This window comes from Orycteropus afer, unplaced genomic scaffold, assembly GCF_000298275.1.
Source record: "Orycteropus afer afer isolate SDZICR_OR568_19922 unplaced genomic scaffold, OryAfe1.0 scaffold00013, whole genome shotgun sequence".
Taxonomy (NCBI): domain Eukaryota; kingdom Metazoa; phylum Chordata; class Mammalia; order Tubulidentata; family Orycteropodidae; genus Orycteropus; species Orycteropus afer.
The window spans coordinates 5,205,102-5,224,238 of NW_006921600.1; the positions used below are offsets into that span (position 1 = coordinate 5,205,102).

The window sequence follows — 19,137 nt, forward strand, 5'->3', positions numbered from 1 at the left end:
AGGGGGGAGAGGGAAAGCTTTTGTTTGTGTGGCATTGAGTTTATCCTAATGGTGGTAGAATATTTTGGAAAAGGGTAGCAGCAATGGTGGCACAAGAAAAATGTCATCAATGTCCTTGAGCTGTAAATGTGGAAGTTGTTATGTTGGTGACTATCTTGTTGTGTGTGTTTTCACCACAATAAAATTCAAAACAAATAAAAACAATAAACCAATGGAGTAGAGAGAGGGGGTTACCCAGGAAGAAAGAGAGACAAAGAGAAAAGATAAAAAGAATGAAAAAGGAAAACAAACAAATAAATGTGGCATTAGAACTGGCACAAGTAAAAGATGCCAAACACAGTTGCAGTGGAAATGTGACTGTCACTCTATAGGAGCACACACCAGCAACTATGGAAGGTCAGGGACAGCACTACTAAATGATGATGGGGAGGCAAGGTACTGGTTCAGCTGAATAACAAATGAAAGAAATAGAGAAGGAAAAAAACATGAAAGAAGTGGAAGGAAAAGAAGAAAAGAAAGAAAAACAAAGGTGGGGCAAAAAGGAAGTACTGAGAAGAAGAGACAAAAGAAAAATGTGAGAAAAGAAAACTGGTGCAAGTGTTAGACACCAAACACAGTTGCAGCAGGCATGCAGAGCTCACCCTGGGAGAGGTCATAACACCATTCATGGAAGGGTGTGGAAGCAAGTGCTGCTGGCCATAGGCTGGGTGTCAGGAACAAAAAAGAAAAAAAGGTAAAAGAAGAAGAAACAAAAGAAAAGAAAGAAATGGAAAACAAGGGGAAGAATGGGGAAGAAGAAAGGAGTAGAAAAAGAATGAAAGTGCAGCCACCAAACTGAGCTATACAGGAACTAATTCAGTGCACCACTACAGCACACACCTCCGACCAGGAAGTAGTATGGACAAGCACTGCATGAGCTATGGGGGAGGGACTCCCACTCTTTGGGATCAAAAGAAAGAAAAAGGGCAAAGGAAGAGGAAGGAAAAAGGGGCAAAAAAAGAAAAAGAAAAGTAAATGAGGTGGGGAAGATAGAAAGGCTAAGCCGAAAGATTTAAAAAATAAATAAATAAAATAGTGGCCTAGCACTGGCAGTTGGAGTTTGATTGGCCACCAGGTGTGTAGGGATAAGGAATGCTACTCCTCTGTTCACCAGGAGGTTGTGGCAGGGGAGGGAGGGACACCCTTCTCTGGTCATCTGATCTCTGATGTGGGTGCTTGTTCAATTCTGGGCAAGTGGAGCCAGTTATCTGGTTCCTACTACAATTGGAACACTGCTTGCAAGAATTCAAAATGGCCATGCTGTGCCAATTGGCAGCTTACCACTCCTTGTTCAGTTTCCTTCTATCTCTTCCTGTCATTGGCATTTGATCTACAATTTTATCCTTTGCTTTGAAGCTTCGAGATCTAGGATTGTCATCTGTAGCCATTTCCCTTGTTTTTCCAGTCTTTGTTAAAGAGGGTCTGGATAGTGTATCTACCTAGCTTCATCTTGGAAACTCCATCTCAAGCAACTTTTAAAGTAGAGACAATATAACCCCACCACAAAAAACAACACCACCATCATCTCCCCACCCCAAAAAACCGTAAAGAAATTGAAATGAATATAATATACAGTTAATTATCATGCACCTAATCACTAAAAATATTTTGGGCAAAGGGAACTTTAGTTTTGTATCAATTAATCATTCACTTTGTGGAATAGCCCTCATGAATTTTAGGAAAAACAAAACAAAATTTCCTTCAATTCTAGCATAAATCTGAGCTACTTTCAACCAAGCAAAGGTTGCTCAGAGAAGGCAGCATAGTTCTAATATTGAAATTAAATTTATTTGGTGGTAAGTAGAAATAAACATAAATGATTTTGATTATCTATGTCAGTAATCCATCTCCTCCAAGCAGCAAGTATAATTGCTTGAGCCAGTACAGTTGCAAATTAAGATTAAATAATACTATAGTATCCAATTTCTTCAGAACTCTAAGGCATGTAAGTTGTTTGCACATATGTGATATGATGTGACACTGAAAAGAGTCATTTTCTCTGTCTTTTTTAGGCCCTATTATTTACTATATTCTTCTCCGAGATGGAATTGAACGCTTTCGGGGAACATCATTGACCTTCTCTGATACAAAGGGAATTCAGTCCTTTCAGGAATATTCATACCAACTGAAAGCATGCACAGCTGTTGGCTGTACCTCCAGCAGCCAGGTGAGAGAAGTCTCCCAAAACCCTAGAAAGAGGGATCCAATGTGAAGACTGTATGAATAACCATGTTGCAAGTAATTTCTCCAGTGGGGGAAAAAAAAAGTACCCACCTCAAAGTGGTAGTAAGTAGGGGATGTTCAGTGTTACCTCTTCTGGCTGCTAATCATTATGCAGAGACCATTGGAAGGGAGATTTATCCAAACATCTATCTTTTATTAATAAACTCACAAGAAAACTTGGACCAATATAATTCTCTTTCACACTTCTCCCTTGTCAACTCTTTTTAGGTGACTTTCTGTAAGTCTAGAAAAATTCCCAAGCCATTCCTCAATTGAATATGAATTTCTAAATGTTTTACCAACAATTGTCTGACCTTGAAAATGGAGAGAAAGGCAAAGGAACCTGTCAAGATAATATAGTTCAGAGGCTACTGCCATAGACTAGACAAGAAGTGATGAAGACCAGAACATAAGCTGCAGAGGTAGAAATGGAGAAAATCAGAAAGATACAAAAATGATGGGAGACAGAACCTATAAGACAGTGAACTTTAGGTTGAGGAATAAAAGGAAAGAGTGAAAAGATCTTGTCAAGATATCTAATTTGAGCAATGTGTGAATAATAGTCCTTCCACAAGCAAGTGAAAAACAAAAGAGGAAAAAGTTAAAATAATAAAAGGATTAAAATTGTAAAAGCTTGAAAAAATAGAGGAGAAATAAATTACAGGAAGGGTGGAAGAAACATATTATTTGGCACTTCAAGTGAGAATGTTTTGTGTGAAGCTGAATTAAGAAGTTATTGGAGTTTGCTAGAAAAAGCTACATGGGAAGTTGCAATGGACTTCATTATGGCCATTTAAGGAGAATATGTGGGAGGCACTGGTGGTTCAATAGTAGATTTCTTACCTTCCATGCAGAAGACCTGGGTTTCATTCCCAGCCAGTACACCTCGTGCTCAACCACCACTCATCTGTCAGTGGAGGTTTAAGTATTGCCATGATGCCAAACATGGAGCCCTAGTGGTGCAGTGGTTAAAGCATGTAGCTGCTAACCAAAATACCAGTGTTGTGAACCCACCAGTTTCTGTATCTGTAAAGATTAACAGTCCTGGAAACCATATGAGGCAGGTCTACTCTGTCCTGCAGGGTCACTATGAGTCACAATCAATTTGCAGTCAGTGGTGGGTATGATGCCAAAGCAGACTTCAACAGAGTTTCCACACTAAGATGAAATAGAAAGAAAGACCTGGATTCTTTCTTTCAGGGCCACTTTCTTTCTACTTCTAAAAATCAGATAATGCTGAAAGACAACTGAGCATGGGGATGGTGCAAGACCAGGTACTATTTCCTTTCATTGTTTATGGAGTCATCATGAGTCAGAAGTCACCATGAGTCAGGGCGTGAGTCAGGGCTTACCTCAAGGGCAGCTGACAACAACAGGGAAAATATATAGAATAACAAAAACACAAGACCGTAGACAATGAGCATTGGGGAACACAACCAAATGTAGAAAGAAACTCCTGCAAAGGAGACAGGGAAGAAGCAATCAGACAACTTAGGAATAAGATAAGGAAAGAGCCGTCTCCACATAGCCAACCTAGTTAGAGGAAGCCCAGGAGGAGACACACGCACACAACAGCTCTGATTCTCTTCATGTGGCTAGAGTTTTACAAGGGCAGTATCTTCATGCACTGTCAAGAACCATCCAAATAACCTTTAGTCAAACTGATCAACCAGTGAATGGGTACATGTTTTGGTTCAAAAGACCCCCAGAAACAACTCGGAGTGTGCCACCATTTGGACAGATGGTGGTGGGTTGGTCCCATCAAAGGTATGGTCTTAATAGTCCTAGAACAATTCTGTGCCTTTTCCATAGACACAGCTCATACTTATTAGATGCCAAAACAACTGATTTAAAAATGAAATCAAAGTTAATTCTGTGGGAAGAAAATCCAGGCAATTTGTGTTCAAAACTATATTTTGACAATATCAAATAAGTAGCTGGTTGATGTATCCTTTTCTCTTCTCATTTGTTTTTTTCTTAGAACATAGGTCTTCGCAGTATAAAGTCATCCTGCATATCACAAAAGACTACAGAAATGTCTGCCCATTTATATTGCTCAAAGCATATTATATGCAAGCAAGTTCAGATGTAGGTTTTGCTCCATATTTACCAGTGCTTAAAATGTACAAAATCAGGCTGTTAAAATGCAAAGACACTGATGAACCATATGGAAGAGAGTTATCAAGAGTTCTCTAGTAAGACAGTCTGCCAGCCAGATTTTACTTGTTTAAACTGAGGGCTGCACTCTGCCATCAAAATTGTTGTTGAACCTGTTGTGATAAATGGTAGTCTGAGACTTATGTAATGTATTCAAGGTCAGATTTCATTGTTTAAATAGGATGGGAGGGAAAGAATAAAAAAAGGGGACTGCTTCTCCAAGCCCCTGCTAATGATATGCCAGGCCAGACAACAGCATTTTAAAACAAAAGTGACATTCTCATTGATCAGGATACCTAGTGTACTATTACAATAAATTGCTGTTTAATTCCTCTGTCTTCAGGTAGTTGCAGCCACTACCCAAGGAGTTCCAGAGAGCATCCTGCCACCAAGAATCACAGCCCCAAGTGCAGAGGCTTTGCATTTGAGCTGGAGTGTCCCTGAGAAACCAAATGGTGTCATAAAAGAGTACCAACTCAGGCAGGTTGGAAAAGGTCTCATCTACACTGATACCACTGACAGGAGGCAACATACGGTCACAGGTGAAAAAAAAAAAAAGGAAACCTACTGGAAGAGTCTGTCATTGTGGTTAGTGGGGAAAAGCATCCCAGGGGTGTGTGTTTGATATATGAGGTCACTTCAAAAGGACATGTTCTCTTGACATACGGTCAGGTCCCACTTATCCATGCTAATAGAAGAGCCCACACTGGCAGCAATAAGCCACAACAGCAGATAACTTCAGAAATAATTTATATTTGATATGCATTAAGGGTAGGGTTTTTGCATGAGACTGAACTTTTTTTAGATAAACAGTAAAATGCATTTTTCCAGATATACTGGTAGATAATGGAATTAGGATAGACAAAAATATACTAGAAGGCAGGGGGAGATCCACCCAGAGGCTAAAATTTGTCTACTAAGTAGGTAATTAATACACAGAACTAGTTGACTGGATGTGACTATTTGTTATCATTATTAACGGTAATTAATAGGTATTATATTATTTTAACAAATAACATTACTTATTGCAGTTTTAGTAATATAGTAGTACAATATAATATTATAATTTAGTAATAGTATAATGTTAGATATTTATTAATAGTAATTATAACAGTCATTAACATGTTTTAGTTTAAATGTCACTTCTGAAAAGAAGTTTCTGATCACCGAGTCTAGATTCTCTAATATACTACCATATCATCTGGTTTTGTTTTCAACATAGATACCACACTGCCTGATATTTTACTTTTTTTCATCTCTCTTTTTATTGCTTCTTCCACCAGAATCTGATATTCAGAAGAGCAAAGATTTTGTCTATCTCATTCAATAAAGTATCTCTAAACCAAAAAAAAATAATTGATGTCAAGTTGATTCCAACTCATAACAACAGTATAGAACTGGGTAGAACTGCCCCCAAAGGGTTTCTAAGGCTGTAATCTTTACAGGAGACTGCCACATCTGTCTCCCAAGGAGTAGCTGGTGTGTTCAAACAGCCAACCTTCTGATTAGCAGCCAAGCACTTAACCACTGAGCCACTGTATCTCTAGTACCTAGAAAGCCATTGTCATATCAGTAGGTGCTTAATACATGTTTGTAGCTCTGGTGGCGTAGTGCCTAAGGCATTTGACTGCTAACCAGAAGGCTGGTGGTTCAAACCCATCAGCCACTTCTTGGAAGGAAGGTTGAGCAATCTATTTCCATAGTGATACTGGCTCGGAAATCCAAGGAGGGGTCACTATGACTCGGACCTGACTCCACGGCAATGGTTGCGTTTTGTTTGCATACACCAAATAAGTTTAATATGTGCCATATACTGTCCTGAGCACTTTTCATGCATTATGTAATTTGGTTCTCATAACAAACCTATGGAGTAGGTACAAGTAATACTTCTGTTTTATAGACAAGAATGCTTTGAGAGATTAAGTAGCTTAGCTCATTATTTGGGTCTATTGAATCTTCCCAGACATTTGTATTAGTTTAGATTCTAAGGACACATGCCAGATATTACAGAATTTTACTTTTTTGTCCTTGTTAGCCACTTCCCTCCAATGCCTCCTAAGTGAGAATCCTTCTAGGAGACCCCATACCTGGGAGAGGATGTTGATACCATAGAGAATGAAAGTCACGCAGAAGTGCAGAAAGGCTTAGGAAAGTTTGTCTATCTTTTTCCTCAGAGGAAGCACAGCCTATACTACACAGGTGGAAAAAATAAGTTTGTGTTTTGCTTTTAAATGCTACACCTCCCTGGTACACAACAAGCATTTATTGACAAAGTCTCCAGTGTTTTCCCAAAAGTGCCATAAATCTGTAGAAGGGACTTAATAAATATTTGTAGATTTGCACAGAACCTTCCTTATCTCAAGATCTTGAGTTAAATCATTGATAATGGGAGTGGGGAGAGCCCTAATCAATTCAGATGATGAAATTTGTTCTTGATATCTTATTTAACTTAAAGTAAAAATCATCCAAGTGAATGAAATAATGTTTTACATAATAGAAGTTTACATTTGTATGGTGCTTTATAATTTTAAGTAACTACATTTTTACTCATTTGATTTTCATCACATTCCTGTAAGATAAGTGAGGGATATCTTTAATGCTCACATGTGACAGGTGCCATATCCTGGCAGGTAATTAATCTACCCGGGGGTGTTCAAGACATTCATTGCCTCCATCTCTAAGGAAATCAGAATACTAGTTTATTTAAAAAAAAAAAAAAAAGTGTTTCCTGCTTGCTGTGTTCTATATACTAGATAAAAAACCAAACCAGTTGTCATCGAATCAATTATGATTTACGGTGACCTATGTATCGCAGGGTAGAACTGTGCTTCATAGAGTTTTCATGGTTGAGATCTTTCTGAAGTGGATCACCAAGCCTTTCTTTCAAGGCACCTCTGAGTGGGTTCAAACTGCCAACTTTTTGGTTGGTAGCTGAGCATTTAATCATTTGTACCACCAAGGAACTTCATAGATACTATACTACATCCTCTGCTCCCCCCACCCCGCCAAAAAAAAAAAAAAAAAAAAACCACTGCCATTGAGTCAATTCCAGCGCATAGTAAACAATCACCATTGGGTTATCAGTACAGTAAATCTTTACAGAAGAAGATTGCCACATCTTCCTTCCACAGAGAAGCTGGTAGGTTTGAACTGCCAACCTTCTGGTTAGCAGTCATGCCTTAAGCACTGTGTCACCAGAGCTCCTTTAGATACTATGCTAAGTGCTCTGAAATAAGATTCCTGTTCTTAAAATGACACTAGTCACAGAGAACATTAACAAGTAAAGTAATAACTGTAAATACAAAGTAATCAGTAAAATTTGTACAAGATACAATGGTGTAAATCAAAAGAATAACTTGGAGTGAACAATGGAAACTTGATTATAGAGTTTTGAAAGCCTAGTTAAGGCACATTAAGACTTAGTACCAGTAATGGTTTCACAATAAACTGGGATACAAAGCTAAGAAAATTTCTTCTTACAGAATCTATCTACCTAACCAACACTGGCATTGAATTGTTGCCAGATGGACTGATGTGCATTTTTTTTTTAGAAACTGTCATCTATATGCCAACAGCTCAAATTCAACTGCAATGTTCAAACCAACAGGATTGATAGCCTCATTAATTATAAAATAATTGCAAGAATTTTTCTTTAAACACCCTCTCTCCACCAGTTCTTCCTTTCATTGTCATTTTTAATGGATATTTTCATGTCAGGGAGGATTTCATGTGCATAGTTTGATGGGAGTATTCTTCTTTTATTAGAATAAGTATGATAAAGTTTTTCCATATAGTATTAATTCTTACAAAATCATAAAACTGTTCTGTCTTAAATAGATGAGAGAGAGTACTTCGCTTGGGTAATACAATCCTAAATAGGGATTTCCTTTTAGAATGAGAACAGAAACCCCCATTCAGCAAAACCTTACAAACTACAGAGCCTCCTACATGCAGTTTCAGTGGGATAGGAATAGTGCTAGGCATTAGATTATTGAAAGGCTGAGATCTATATGGCATAGTGCCTAAGGCACTTGACTGCTAACCAGAAGGCTGGTGGTTCAAATCCCCCAGCCACTCCTTAGAAGGAAGGTTGGGCAGTCTACTTCCACAGTGATACCACCTCAGAAACCTAACGAGGGGTCACTTTGAGTTAGGTCTGACTCGAGGGCACATAACAACAACAACAACAACAACATATAATGTAAACAGTTTATCTGCCAAACACTCTTCAGTTCCATGGTCAGCCAACTGACCTAACTCAGTTCAAAAGTATTTTATAATGTGAATGACAGGTTCTATTGAGTTCAGAGAATGAACTAAAATAATTAAATCTATTTCACATTCCATCTTAGATGCTTGATCAAAGAACTGCCTGAATACCCTTGGGTTCTCTTCATTTCTAAAACATTGACCTCCCGTAAGCAACCATAGAACACTAATGAAGCAGTAGCACTAGTCTTCCTGGAGACTGCAAATCTAGGTCCTTAGAAATGATGGAAGGGAACGTGAGCACCTTGCCTCAGCCCCATTGTCTCCATGCTTATTTTTAATTACATTAAAGCTTTAGAAACATGATCCCGTAAATGCTTTGTGGGAATAGTGGCAAATGCACTCATCACATGAAATCCATAAATTGCTTATAATCCTCTCAAGATGTTAAAAAAAAAGCATTAAGTAATTGAAGACAGGAAGTCCTCAGTTAATTATTTAGAGGTGTTATCAATGCTTTAAGTAAACTGAAGCACTTTGTGCTATCTCACTGAGCTGAATACCATGGGGACAATGGAGTAGCAGCTATCATTTTCTCATATTCACTAATGCAAACAGCACATGGCAGCTTGTCAATAAAAGACCTTTTCATATCATTTATTACTAAACACATTCACCATCCTTACAGAGCAATTTGGATATCGGTTATGGCATCATTTCCCTTTGGGTTACCCCTACCCTACAGTTGGGTCACCTAGTATGGGCAGTAATGTGGAGGAGAGGGTAAAAGGATTAACCAAATAATTAGGGCTACTGAGAGAAAAATGAATTAAAAATGTCCTTTTTAGCAGCAGGTGTTGTAAGGGCCTATATGAATCTTAACTGTGTGGAAAATGTTTTCAAAATAATTAATTAAAAGTTCTCATCATTGCATTGCATTTCAAAGGGAAGGCCCACCAGCATTAAGCTAACAAGGTCGTTGTTAGGTGCCATCGAGTAGGCTCTGACTCACAATGACCCTATATATAACAGAACAAAAGCTAACAAGGAGAGAGGACAATTTGTCTTCCTTTCCCATCCTTTCAGATGCCTATGCAAAGCTTGTGTGAGTATTTTAAACACTAACAATGCTGATTGTAGCAGAAAGCATAATACTAATGTTATACTGAAGCAGATATCCAATATATCACTTCTGGGGAAAAAAGAGAACATAACTTGTCTGTCCATACAACAAAATGTAGGAATTCTTCATCAGGGCATATTATATTTAGAAATCCTTAGGCAAATGGTTAAGCACTCACCTTCTAACTGAAAGGCTAGTGGTTTCAGTCCACCTAGAAGTGTTTCAAACTCGGAAGGAAGGGTGGGCAATCTATTTCCATATTGATACTGCCTCGAAAACCCAAGGAGGGGGTGCTATGAGTTGGATCCAACTGGATGGCAGTGAGTTTGGTTTTGGTTTTCCAGAGAGGTGTCTCAAAAGAAAGGCCTGGACATAGGAGGTGAACATTTACACCAGGTAGGTATACTCCTTAGAACAATCAGTCATGAGAGATCAGGAGGACAGCATTTGCACAGGGAGCTAGCTCAGAGGGCAAGAATGCATAGGAAAGAAGGACACAGGGAAAAGGTAACCACAGGGAGGAAGTGGGAAGAGAGCTACATTATGGGGATTGTAATCAATGTCACAAAACAAAATGTGTTCTCAGTGTATTTGTTACATATTTTATTATAATATCCATTTCCTTTTTTCTGATTCTCAAATACTAGGCAAATTTTTTTTAAGGACAGAGACAATAGCTTCTTGTTTGCCACTGAATCCTTGATGCTTACCACAGTACTTAAAGGTATATTCCAAATCAAGCCAAACCCACTGCCATTGAGTCAATTCCGAGTTATAGGGATCCTATAGGACATAGAACTGCCACATAGGGTTTCCAAAACTGTTAATCTGTACAGGAGCAGATTGCATCATCTTTCTCCTATGGAGCAGCTGGTGGATTGGAACCACTGATCTTTTGGTTAACAGCCAAATGTGTTAACCACTATGCCACCATAGCTCCTTGTTAAGGTATATTAAGCCAAAACCAAACTCACTGCCATTGAGTCTATTCTGACTCACAGCTACCCCCATTGGGCTTCCAAGACTTTAAATCTTTATGGAAGCCGACTGCCTCAACTTTCTCCTGCAGCATAACTGTGGGTTTGAACCACCGACCTTTTGGTTAGCAGCCAAAAAGTATTTGTTGAATGAATGAATATTGAAGAGTAAAGTAGAATCTAAATGACTACATTGTCTTTTGATTGGAAATCAAAATACCAGTGTCAAACACATCAACCTCTCAGACCAGACTGGCTACATAATTTGTGGAGACTAGTGCAAAATGCAAATGAGTAGACCTTTGTTCAGAAATCATTAAGAATTTCAAGAAAGGTACATCAGAGAATTAAACCAAGCACAAGACTTTTTTTAGCTCAGGACTCTGTGTGACAGCATAGGAAGCCAGCCCTGATCTCAGGCAATCTGGATTTATTGATGGTGAATTTTTTCAGTCGCAGCAGATGAGAGGAAAACAAGAATGGTGATCTTGTCCTCAGAATAGCTCTGGAACTTCTGTAGTTTTATTTATCTGGTATGGGCTGCATTTTCCCCATCTACTACCTCAGAAGGAAGATGAGGCAATCTACTTCCGTAGTGATACTACCTCAGAAACCCAAGGAGGGGTCGCTATGAGTTGGGTCCAACTCAACGGCACATAACAACAACAACTACCTGACCACTGATCAACAACATGAGACCTATGAAAACAGGGCAATTAACTTCATTTTCATTTTTCCATCTCTGAGGAAAACTAACTTTGTGTGACTACTTCCCAAAAAAGGGGGGGGGGGCATCAACCACTATTTCTCCTTTTTCTTCAAACATTTTTGTAGATGCAGCCTAAAAACAAACAAATAAACAAGCTCACTGCTGTCAAGTCAGATCCTACTCATAGTGAGCACTCCTTGGGTTTCCAAGATGGTATCTCTAGGGAAGTAGATTGCCCAATCTTCCTTCCGAGGAGTGGCTGGTGGGTTTGAACTTCCAGCCTTCTGGTTAGTAGTCAAATGCCTTAGGCACTATGCCATCACAGTTTTCCAGATGCAGCCTAGACACTAATATTTTAAAAATAATAATTTTCTCTGAAATCCCATACATTCCAAGGGTAGTTTGCCTGGGAAGTCATGAATTCTGCTTTGTCCCTGCATTTCTGGCCAGCTTCTGCTTCCTGAGATGGCCTCATGGTCATATATTTGAACAGCAAAACAGATTTTGCTGCCATTTGATACCACATTTTGTTTCTTAAGAAGGAAATTCTGCCTGAATATTTAGAGGAGAAGAGGCCTCAGTCTAGTATAACACTGAACTCCAGAGAAAGAAAATATTTTTTAATATGTCATACTACAAAAACGGCAAGGAGGCCACATGTTCTGACCTCCTCTAATCCCACAAGAGGAAGACAGGGTCATCATCAATAACCCAAGGCCTATTCCTGCCAGGCCAGACATGCTGCCTCCCTCTAGCCTTTTCACCAACTGTTCCTCCCAAAGCACCCACCACCTCTCTCCTGGGTTCGATAATTCACTGCAGTGGCCACACAGAGCTCACAGATTATGGAGTTTATTAGGGAAATACCACAGGCTACAATTCAAGTTCAGGAAAAATGCTCAGTCTCTCTCCCAGCCCACCATCCCTCAGCCAACAGTCTCTCACAGTCTCTTTCCCAGCAGTGCTGGTCCCTTGGTGTCTCACTCAGCAATGCGTGTCTCTTGCATCTCTTTCATAGCAATGCATGTCTCAGGATCCCATGTCTCTTTCAGCAGCACATTTTCCTCAACCAGCAGTCAGAGAGAGTTCTGCCTCTAGGAGGCCTACTTTTGAGCCTGGCAGAGTGGCCAAACCAGCCAATCATAGCATCGGAACTCTAAGCACCTGAGAGAGAGGGCACCTCCCAGAACATTGTTTTGTGCCACTCCCAACAGAAATACTCCAGGTGGACAACTTCAGCAATCAGGAGCTCCTCAGTTGCCCATAGAAAATCCCACCTTGGAGTTTACAAAGACTTATGGGTAGAAAAGCCACACTAAGTAATTTACTACAGCGCACATACCTAAAACCAAATGGTGGCTATCTTAATATTAGTCTTTGATATATTTAGAAAAAGAGTCTACTAAGGCTGTAACTCAACTAGGAAGGGCTTTTTTGGGCTGAGACTGATCACCAAGGTTTTGAGGTTTATGAGGTTAAGCCATGACCTAGAATTTCACATGTAATGCAGAATTAAGAATGCAAATAGGCTTGTAGCAAGTACTCACTAAGAAAGTCATGAAGTTATCTCACTGCCCTTTGCAGTGCAAAGATCCCTTCATTTTGATGTTTGGACTTCCAATTCACATGAAGTACTGATGTTAAGATTTACCAACTGAGTTTCATACTTTAGGACCGAAATACAGGAAAAGGACAGAGACAATGGCTATTCACTGAGGAGTAAGAAATTAGTTTGGCTAAATGAGATGGGAAGCTTCTGAGATTGTGATGGATGGTATTATCCAAAAAAAAAGGGGGGGGAGGTGGGTGGTCACTAATGTCAGGGCTCCTGAAATATTTCTACTCAAATTTTATAAAGCAAATCATAATTTAAATGTACTTTGTCTTTAAAGTAATTTTATGATGTCTTAGTATATCAATTTGGAACATCCATATCTTCACAGGAATCAGATTAATTTATAAATCTACTCCTCACTTATCAACTATTTCATTATCTGACATTTTGCATTTAGAATAGTAAAAAATCTACTATCTGACTATTTTTCATGTTAACAACATACATCTGTCTGGCAGTAACAAACTCTGAGATGCTAGGCGGGAGTAACACTAGTTATAATGGTTAAGGTTGTGTCACTTGGCTGGGCCATGGTTCTCAGTGATTTGGAAGCTATGTAATGATGAAGTGTGGCAGTTATGTAATTATATAATTGGACAGTTGCATAATGATATAATTTAGTAATTGTGTAATGATGTAGTCATCCTCCATTTTGTGACCTGACATGGTCATCCTCCATTTTTGCATAATGCCAAGTTTTATATAATTGATCTGGTCTTTAGAACCTAATCACATCAATAAGTGAGGAGTGGATGTAAAGAAGCCTGATATAGCTCTACCATCACATCTCAGGTTGTTAGTGAATGCCAGAAGTTCCTGGGGAGAGGTGCTGTGGAGGGGATCACTTAGTGAGATCCCAGGAAAGTGGGTGGTGAAAATGATTAAGTACTCAACTACTAGCCAAAAGGTTAATGTTTTTAACCCACTAAGAGGCTCATTGGAAGACAGCCTGATGATATGCTTGTGAAAGGTCACAAGCTTGAAAACTCTATGGAGCAGTTCTACTCTGCACACATGGGGTCACCATGAGCTGGCATCAACTGAATGGCAACTAATGACAACAACATATCACTGCAGCCAAGTGATAAGTTAGGTAGGCTGAGCCCAACATCCAATTTGGGTGAGATGGTGTCAAGGCAAGTTACTTATCCACAAGATGACTATTTACAGTATTTTATATCCTCATAACAAAACCTTTTTAAAGTAACCCAGATCTTTCTACCCTTGAATTAATCACTAACCATGCTTCTTGACGGACTTAGAGAATTATATATTATTCAGGGCTATTTGGTTCAGTAAGGAGCTCTGGGAAGTGCCTAGAGAATTTGACTGCTAACCGGAAAGTTTGTGGTTCTAAAACCTAGCAGCTGCTCCGCAGAAGGAAGATTGGGCAATCTACTTCTACAAAGATTTACACTCAGAAACTCAGTGGGGTTTTCTGTGAGTTGGAATGACTCAATGGCAGTGAATTTGTTTTGGTTTGGTTTTGGTTTTCAGTTGTTCAGTGGTTAAAGCACTCATATGTCAACAGAAAGGTCAGTGGTTCAAACCCACCAGCCAATGCATGGAAGAAAGATGTGACAGTTTGCTTCCATAAAGATTTATAGGCTTGGAGATACTGTGGGGCAGTTCAAGTCGTCTAGGATCACTATGAGTCAGAATTGACTCAACAGCAGAGGGTTTGGTGGGTAGGTATATTTACAGTTTTTTACAGTAACAGATGATGCTATAGAATAATTGGCTAAATCCTTTGAAGTAGCACTTGCTATCTGAAATTATAATGGACAAAGTGCCTTTTCCTGACTCTTTATCTGAAGATTAAAAATTAGAAGCAAGCTGTTCTTTATAGTGTGCATCAAATGTAACTTGCATAAGCATGAGTTTTGTTTTCTAAAGCATATTTTTATTATCCATAGGCAGAATTTTTTGCAGTCCCTTTTTAACACACATTTACTCTTGAAAGTAATGTTACTTGAAAGTGTAATTGTAATGAGTTTGGTTATATTATGCCTCTTTCCTTTAAGAAAGAGCATGATTCCCAGTAGGGAAATTCAAGTAATTTGCAGCCACAGTAATCTTCACTATACTGAAATGTTAAATACTTGGCTTTTCTCCATGCATTTGCCTTTCTCTACTCTACAACTGCCATTTCCTACTCTTCAGTGCTGAGCACTTGAATGATGTTTTCTTTTCTCCTTTTACTCTTTGACTTCAAGATTAAGTTACAGTCAGAATGGTTCCTTTGAGATACCTCTTTATTTTCCTCCTCTCGTCCTGATCAATTCATGAACAGTTTTCAATTGGTGTGCCCTTTTCATTGCCTGTTGATAATATTTCATGTATATCTCATTTTAAGGACTACCAATAGGGGCTTACTTAAAATGACAGCAAATTCCAGTTGAAATGTGTTGATTTTATTGAGTTTTACAGAGTCATATACATGGAAGGTCATCCAGTTCATGTAAATTATCTTTGCCTGATGACAGTCAATGCTCTCCTTACAGACTGTTCAAGCCAAGCCTATTAGTAATCCAGTCCTCTAACAATATGAAAAATATAAGCCATAAGAAAGAGAATATAAAAATTTTCAGATTCAGATATTGCCTGAATACCTTCCAGTTAGTCTGCAGCCCAATTAAGCAGTCTCCATTATCATGCCTACGGTTTACAGTATAGAAATGAGATACCTTGAGGTCAGAAAACATGCCCATGGTCATAGTTTCTAAGTAGGTAAGTATCAGAACTCAAATAGTCTAACTTCAGACTCTACTCTCTTAACCACTATGTACACTACCCTGCCTCAGTACAAGAATTTTTATAATATTAAAAATAAAAACATTTAAACATACATTCTCCCTTGGATTTTTTTTTTTTTTTTTTTTAATTACTGAAAATTTTTAAAGGACTTTGAGTTACTTTTTTTGCTGTTTTCCTGACAAGGTTTGAAGCCTGGCCCATCTGTTCTGGGCCACATTTTTCAGCACTTCCACACAAACTTGAATCCTGACCTCATTCTTTCTTAGCTTTGTGGCCATGGACAAGTTTCTCTAACTCTCTGTGCCTTACCTTCCTGATTTATAAATGAAGTAGGTGATTGCACATACCTCTGCAAAAAGTGTGGGCATTGATTGTGTTCACACTTGTAAAGTGCACCAAAGAGGACCTGCAGTAGTAAGTGCTCAACAAACTTCAACGAGTATGTTAGTTATGAAATCTAGTAACTGATTTCCTTGAGAATAACTGTGTTTCTCATAAAACAGATTTAGTTGATGTACAGAGCCCAGAACACTGAAAAAGGAGTAAAAATGGAATAACAACAACAAAGAAAAGCCTGGGTGTTTTTTTTTCTACTACTCACACACACGTGTGTGTGTATATATATATATATATATGTACAAATACATACATATATATGTGTATATGTATGTATGTGTGTTTGTGTGTGTATAAAGTATACAAAAATGATGCTTGAACCAAATATTTTTAGTTTTAGTTTTGTTTTTCCTTTTCAAATGAGTTGTAATGATTTCTACTATATTTAGAATATGAAGATGTGTAATCTTCAGCAGGAGGTTGGTCAATGAATAATTTCAATGTGTTTGTCTGTAGTTCTTATCTAATGACAAGAGGATGGGATTAATTGTCAACATCCTAGGTTTATCCCTACCCCTGGCTAGGCATACTCATTCACTATATGAATATTTGATTCTCTGAGCCTATTAAACAAGAATAATAATTCCTGTTCTAGTGAGATTTAAGATGAAACCTCTTCATAAATGCAAAGGAATATTCATGTTGTTGCTAATTCTCTTTCCCGTGGTTTTGTAACTCTTTCTAGCTTATATAAAGGCAGATCAACTAGGACAGGGTAATACCAGCTGCTTATGGTTCCCACATGTAACATATAGGATTCTGAGCCTGTGGTTAGGTATGTGACATTAATAACTCTAATTGATGATATCATCCAGAACTCTTTTTGTTGTAAATCACAAGCTTAACAAGAAAGGGTATTTATTGACTCATGAAATGAGTCAGGTGTAGAATTTCAGCACAGCTCACTTGATGTTTCCAGGACCTAATTTATTTTTATCTCTCAGCTCACTTCTGTTCTCAAGCTCTATGTGGTAGTCGTTGTGGTGGGTGGGTGGGGTGGCAGAAGTTAAAACAAAAGTTCTGGTTCTAGGTCTAGCTTGCATGGGCTTGAATTAGGCCAAAGACCAAAGTTGCTAACATGGCAAAGGGACTATGGCACTCTGACCTTCCAGGCTGTAGCTACACTTCTCAGTCTAGGTAGACTCACTTCTAAACAAAGCACAAAGCCAACTGGGGCCAAAGACCAGCTTTCCAAGAAAAAGAAATTAAATTTTATTATTAAAAAAAAGAGCAAATGGACCCTGATGATAAATATAGCAGATGTGAGTTACATGGCACCCTTTGACAAATGTCAGTTGAAATGGCCATTAGTGTTTCTACCCATTGCCCTACATGGCCCTTTAAATATAGTCAGCATATCCACATGCCGTACTGTCAGGGTAAGACAAAAGCTTTTGAGAACAAACTGTCCAGAAATTGGAGTGAGACTATCATCCTCCTCTGCCTCATGGACAGCCTCATGACTCTCACTCTGCTCTTTCTGGTTCTTCAATCCTTGTCTCTTTTCCCCAGTTCACCTTGCACTCCTGTTGGTTTGATGATGTGTATGAACTCCTCTCACTTCCTGGCCCAGACTTTCTATACAATGCTGAATTCTACATTCCTCCTTGATTTTTGTATCCTCAGTACCTTCAAGATGTACATATTTCCTCTTGATCCCATACTTTGCTGGGTCAACCTACCCCATCCAATTTAAACATCTGTAACAAACTCCTTTGGCATGGCTTCCTCAGTCTATCAGCAATTCTTAAGGGAATAACTGCAGCCACTGTTGTATCATCTCTAAACAGCTGTCTTCTAGTATTCTGGGCTACAGGTAAAATAGAGGCCACTTGACTTGCTTCCAGAAAGATTCTATAAAGAAATGTCTGTTTTTATTTTTATATATATTAAATTGCTTTTTAGTCACTATCGTTGTTGCAAATACCCTCGGTCATCTATTTAACCTTATTACACCCCTACAATAATGAATTTTCTCTTCTTTCTCCCAAACACCCATCTTTAAATTTTTTTAACAGTCACTGCATGTTTGAAATAGACCAGACAAAAACAAGGAAGGGAATTGAGTCTATTTTTTTGCAAGCATTTTCCAGAGAAAAAAGAAATCTCTTCCCTTGTAACAGTATAATTAAGTCAGCCATTCAGAAAGTTCTAGAAAATATCTATTGCTCACAATTATTAATTTTATTATTATTTTATTAAAATTCTTCAACTGCAGAATAATCTCCTCTCAATTCAATATATGCTGTGGGCAAGGATATGTATGGGATTATGATGAAAGACCTATTTGTTCAGGTCACACTTTTGATGAACATCATAGCTTCATAGCCCTGCCATCCTTGCAGAGAGCATTTCTGTGGGCTCTCTTTTCTTTAAACAATATTTAACAAACATTATTGGGTACCTGAAATAGGCATTATAGAAAAACTTCAATAACATAAAACAAAACTCAAAGATATCATCCCTACTCTCAAAGTGTTTATATTGTAATTGAGAAAGTAAGAGATTCACCAGTTGAAAAGGTTTTACAGGCCAAGACCCTCTTTTTCAGTAGTGGAAGTGAAGGGGAATGTTGGTAGGCTAAATCAACTGGTTACTACAACCTCAGATCTTCATTCTAAGATATTCCCTTCTATTTTCTTTTAAATTCCATATTTTTATAATCTTTAGCATTTTCCCATAAGCTTTTATCAAATATATGTGGCTTGGGTATAGCTTAGATCTTTCATCATAGTCCTCCTCTATAAATCATATAAATATCAAAATTATGTAAATCCTTCATAGCAACCACATGGAAGATTATAATCAAATAAGTACCTGCATCTTATCACCAAATTGATAAGAAAACACAAAAGACTTTGAAGCTGAATCTTGGAACATTACTGCTTTAGCAAAGAGCCAGATAACTCCCACAATCCTAAATCAATCAGTT

At 38.3% G+C, this 19,137-nt stretch overlaps 1 protein-coding gene across 1 annotated transcript in view; it reads left to right on the forward strand.

Moving 5' to 3' along the window:
• Positions 1-19,137, forward strand: part of USH2A (usherin) — a 1,482,371-nt gene that overhangs the window by 1,244,761 nt on the left and 218,473 nt on the right. Inside the window, exons 53-54 of the mRNA XM_007952540.1 lie at positions 2,052-2,206; positions 4,763-4,961. Coding sequence (XP_007950731.1) covers positions 2,052-2,206; positions 4,763-4,961 — 354 coding nt within the window. The remainder of the gene's footprint in view (positions 1-2,051; positions 2,207-4,762; positions 4,962-19,137) is intronic.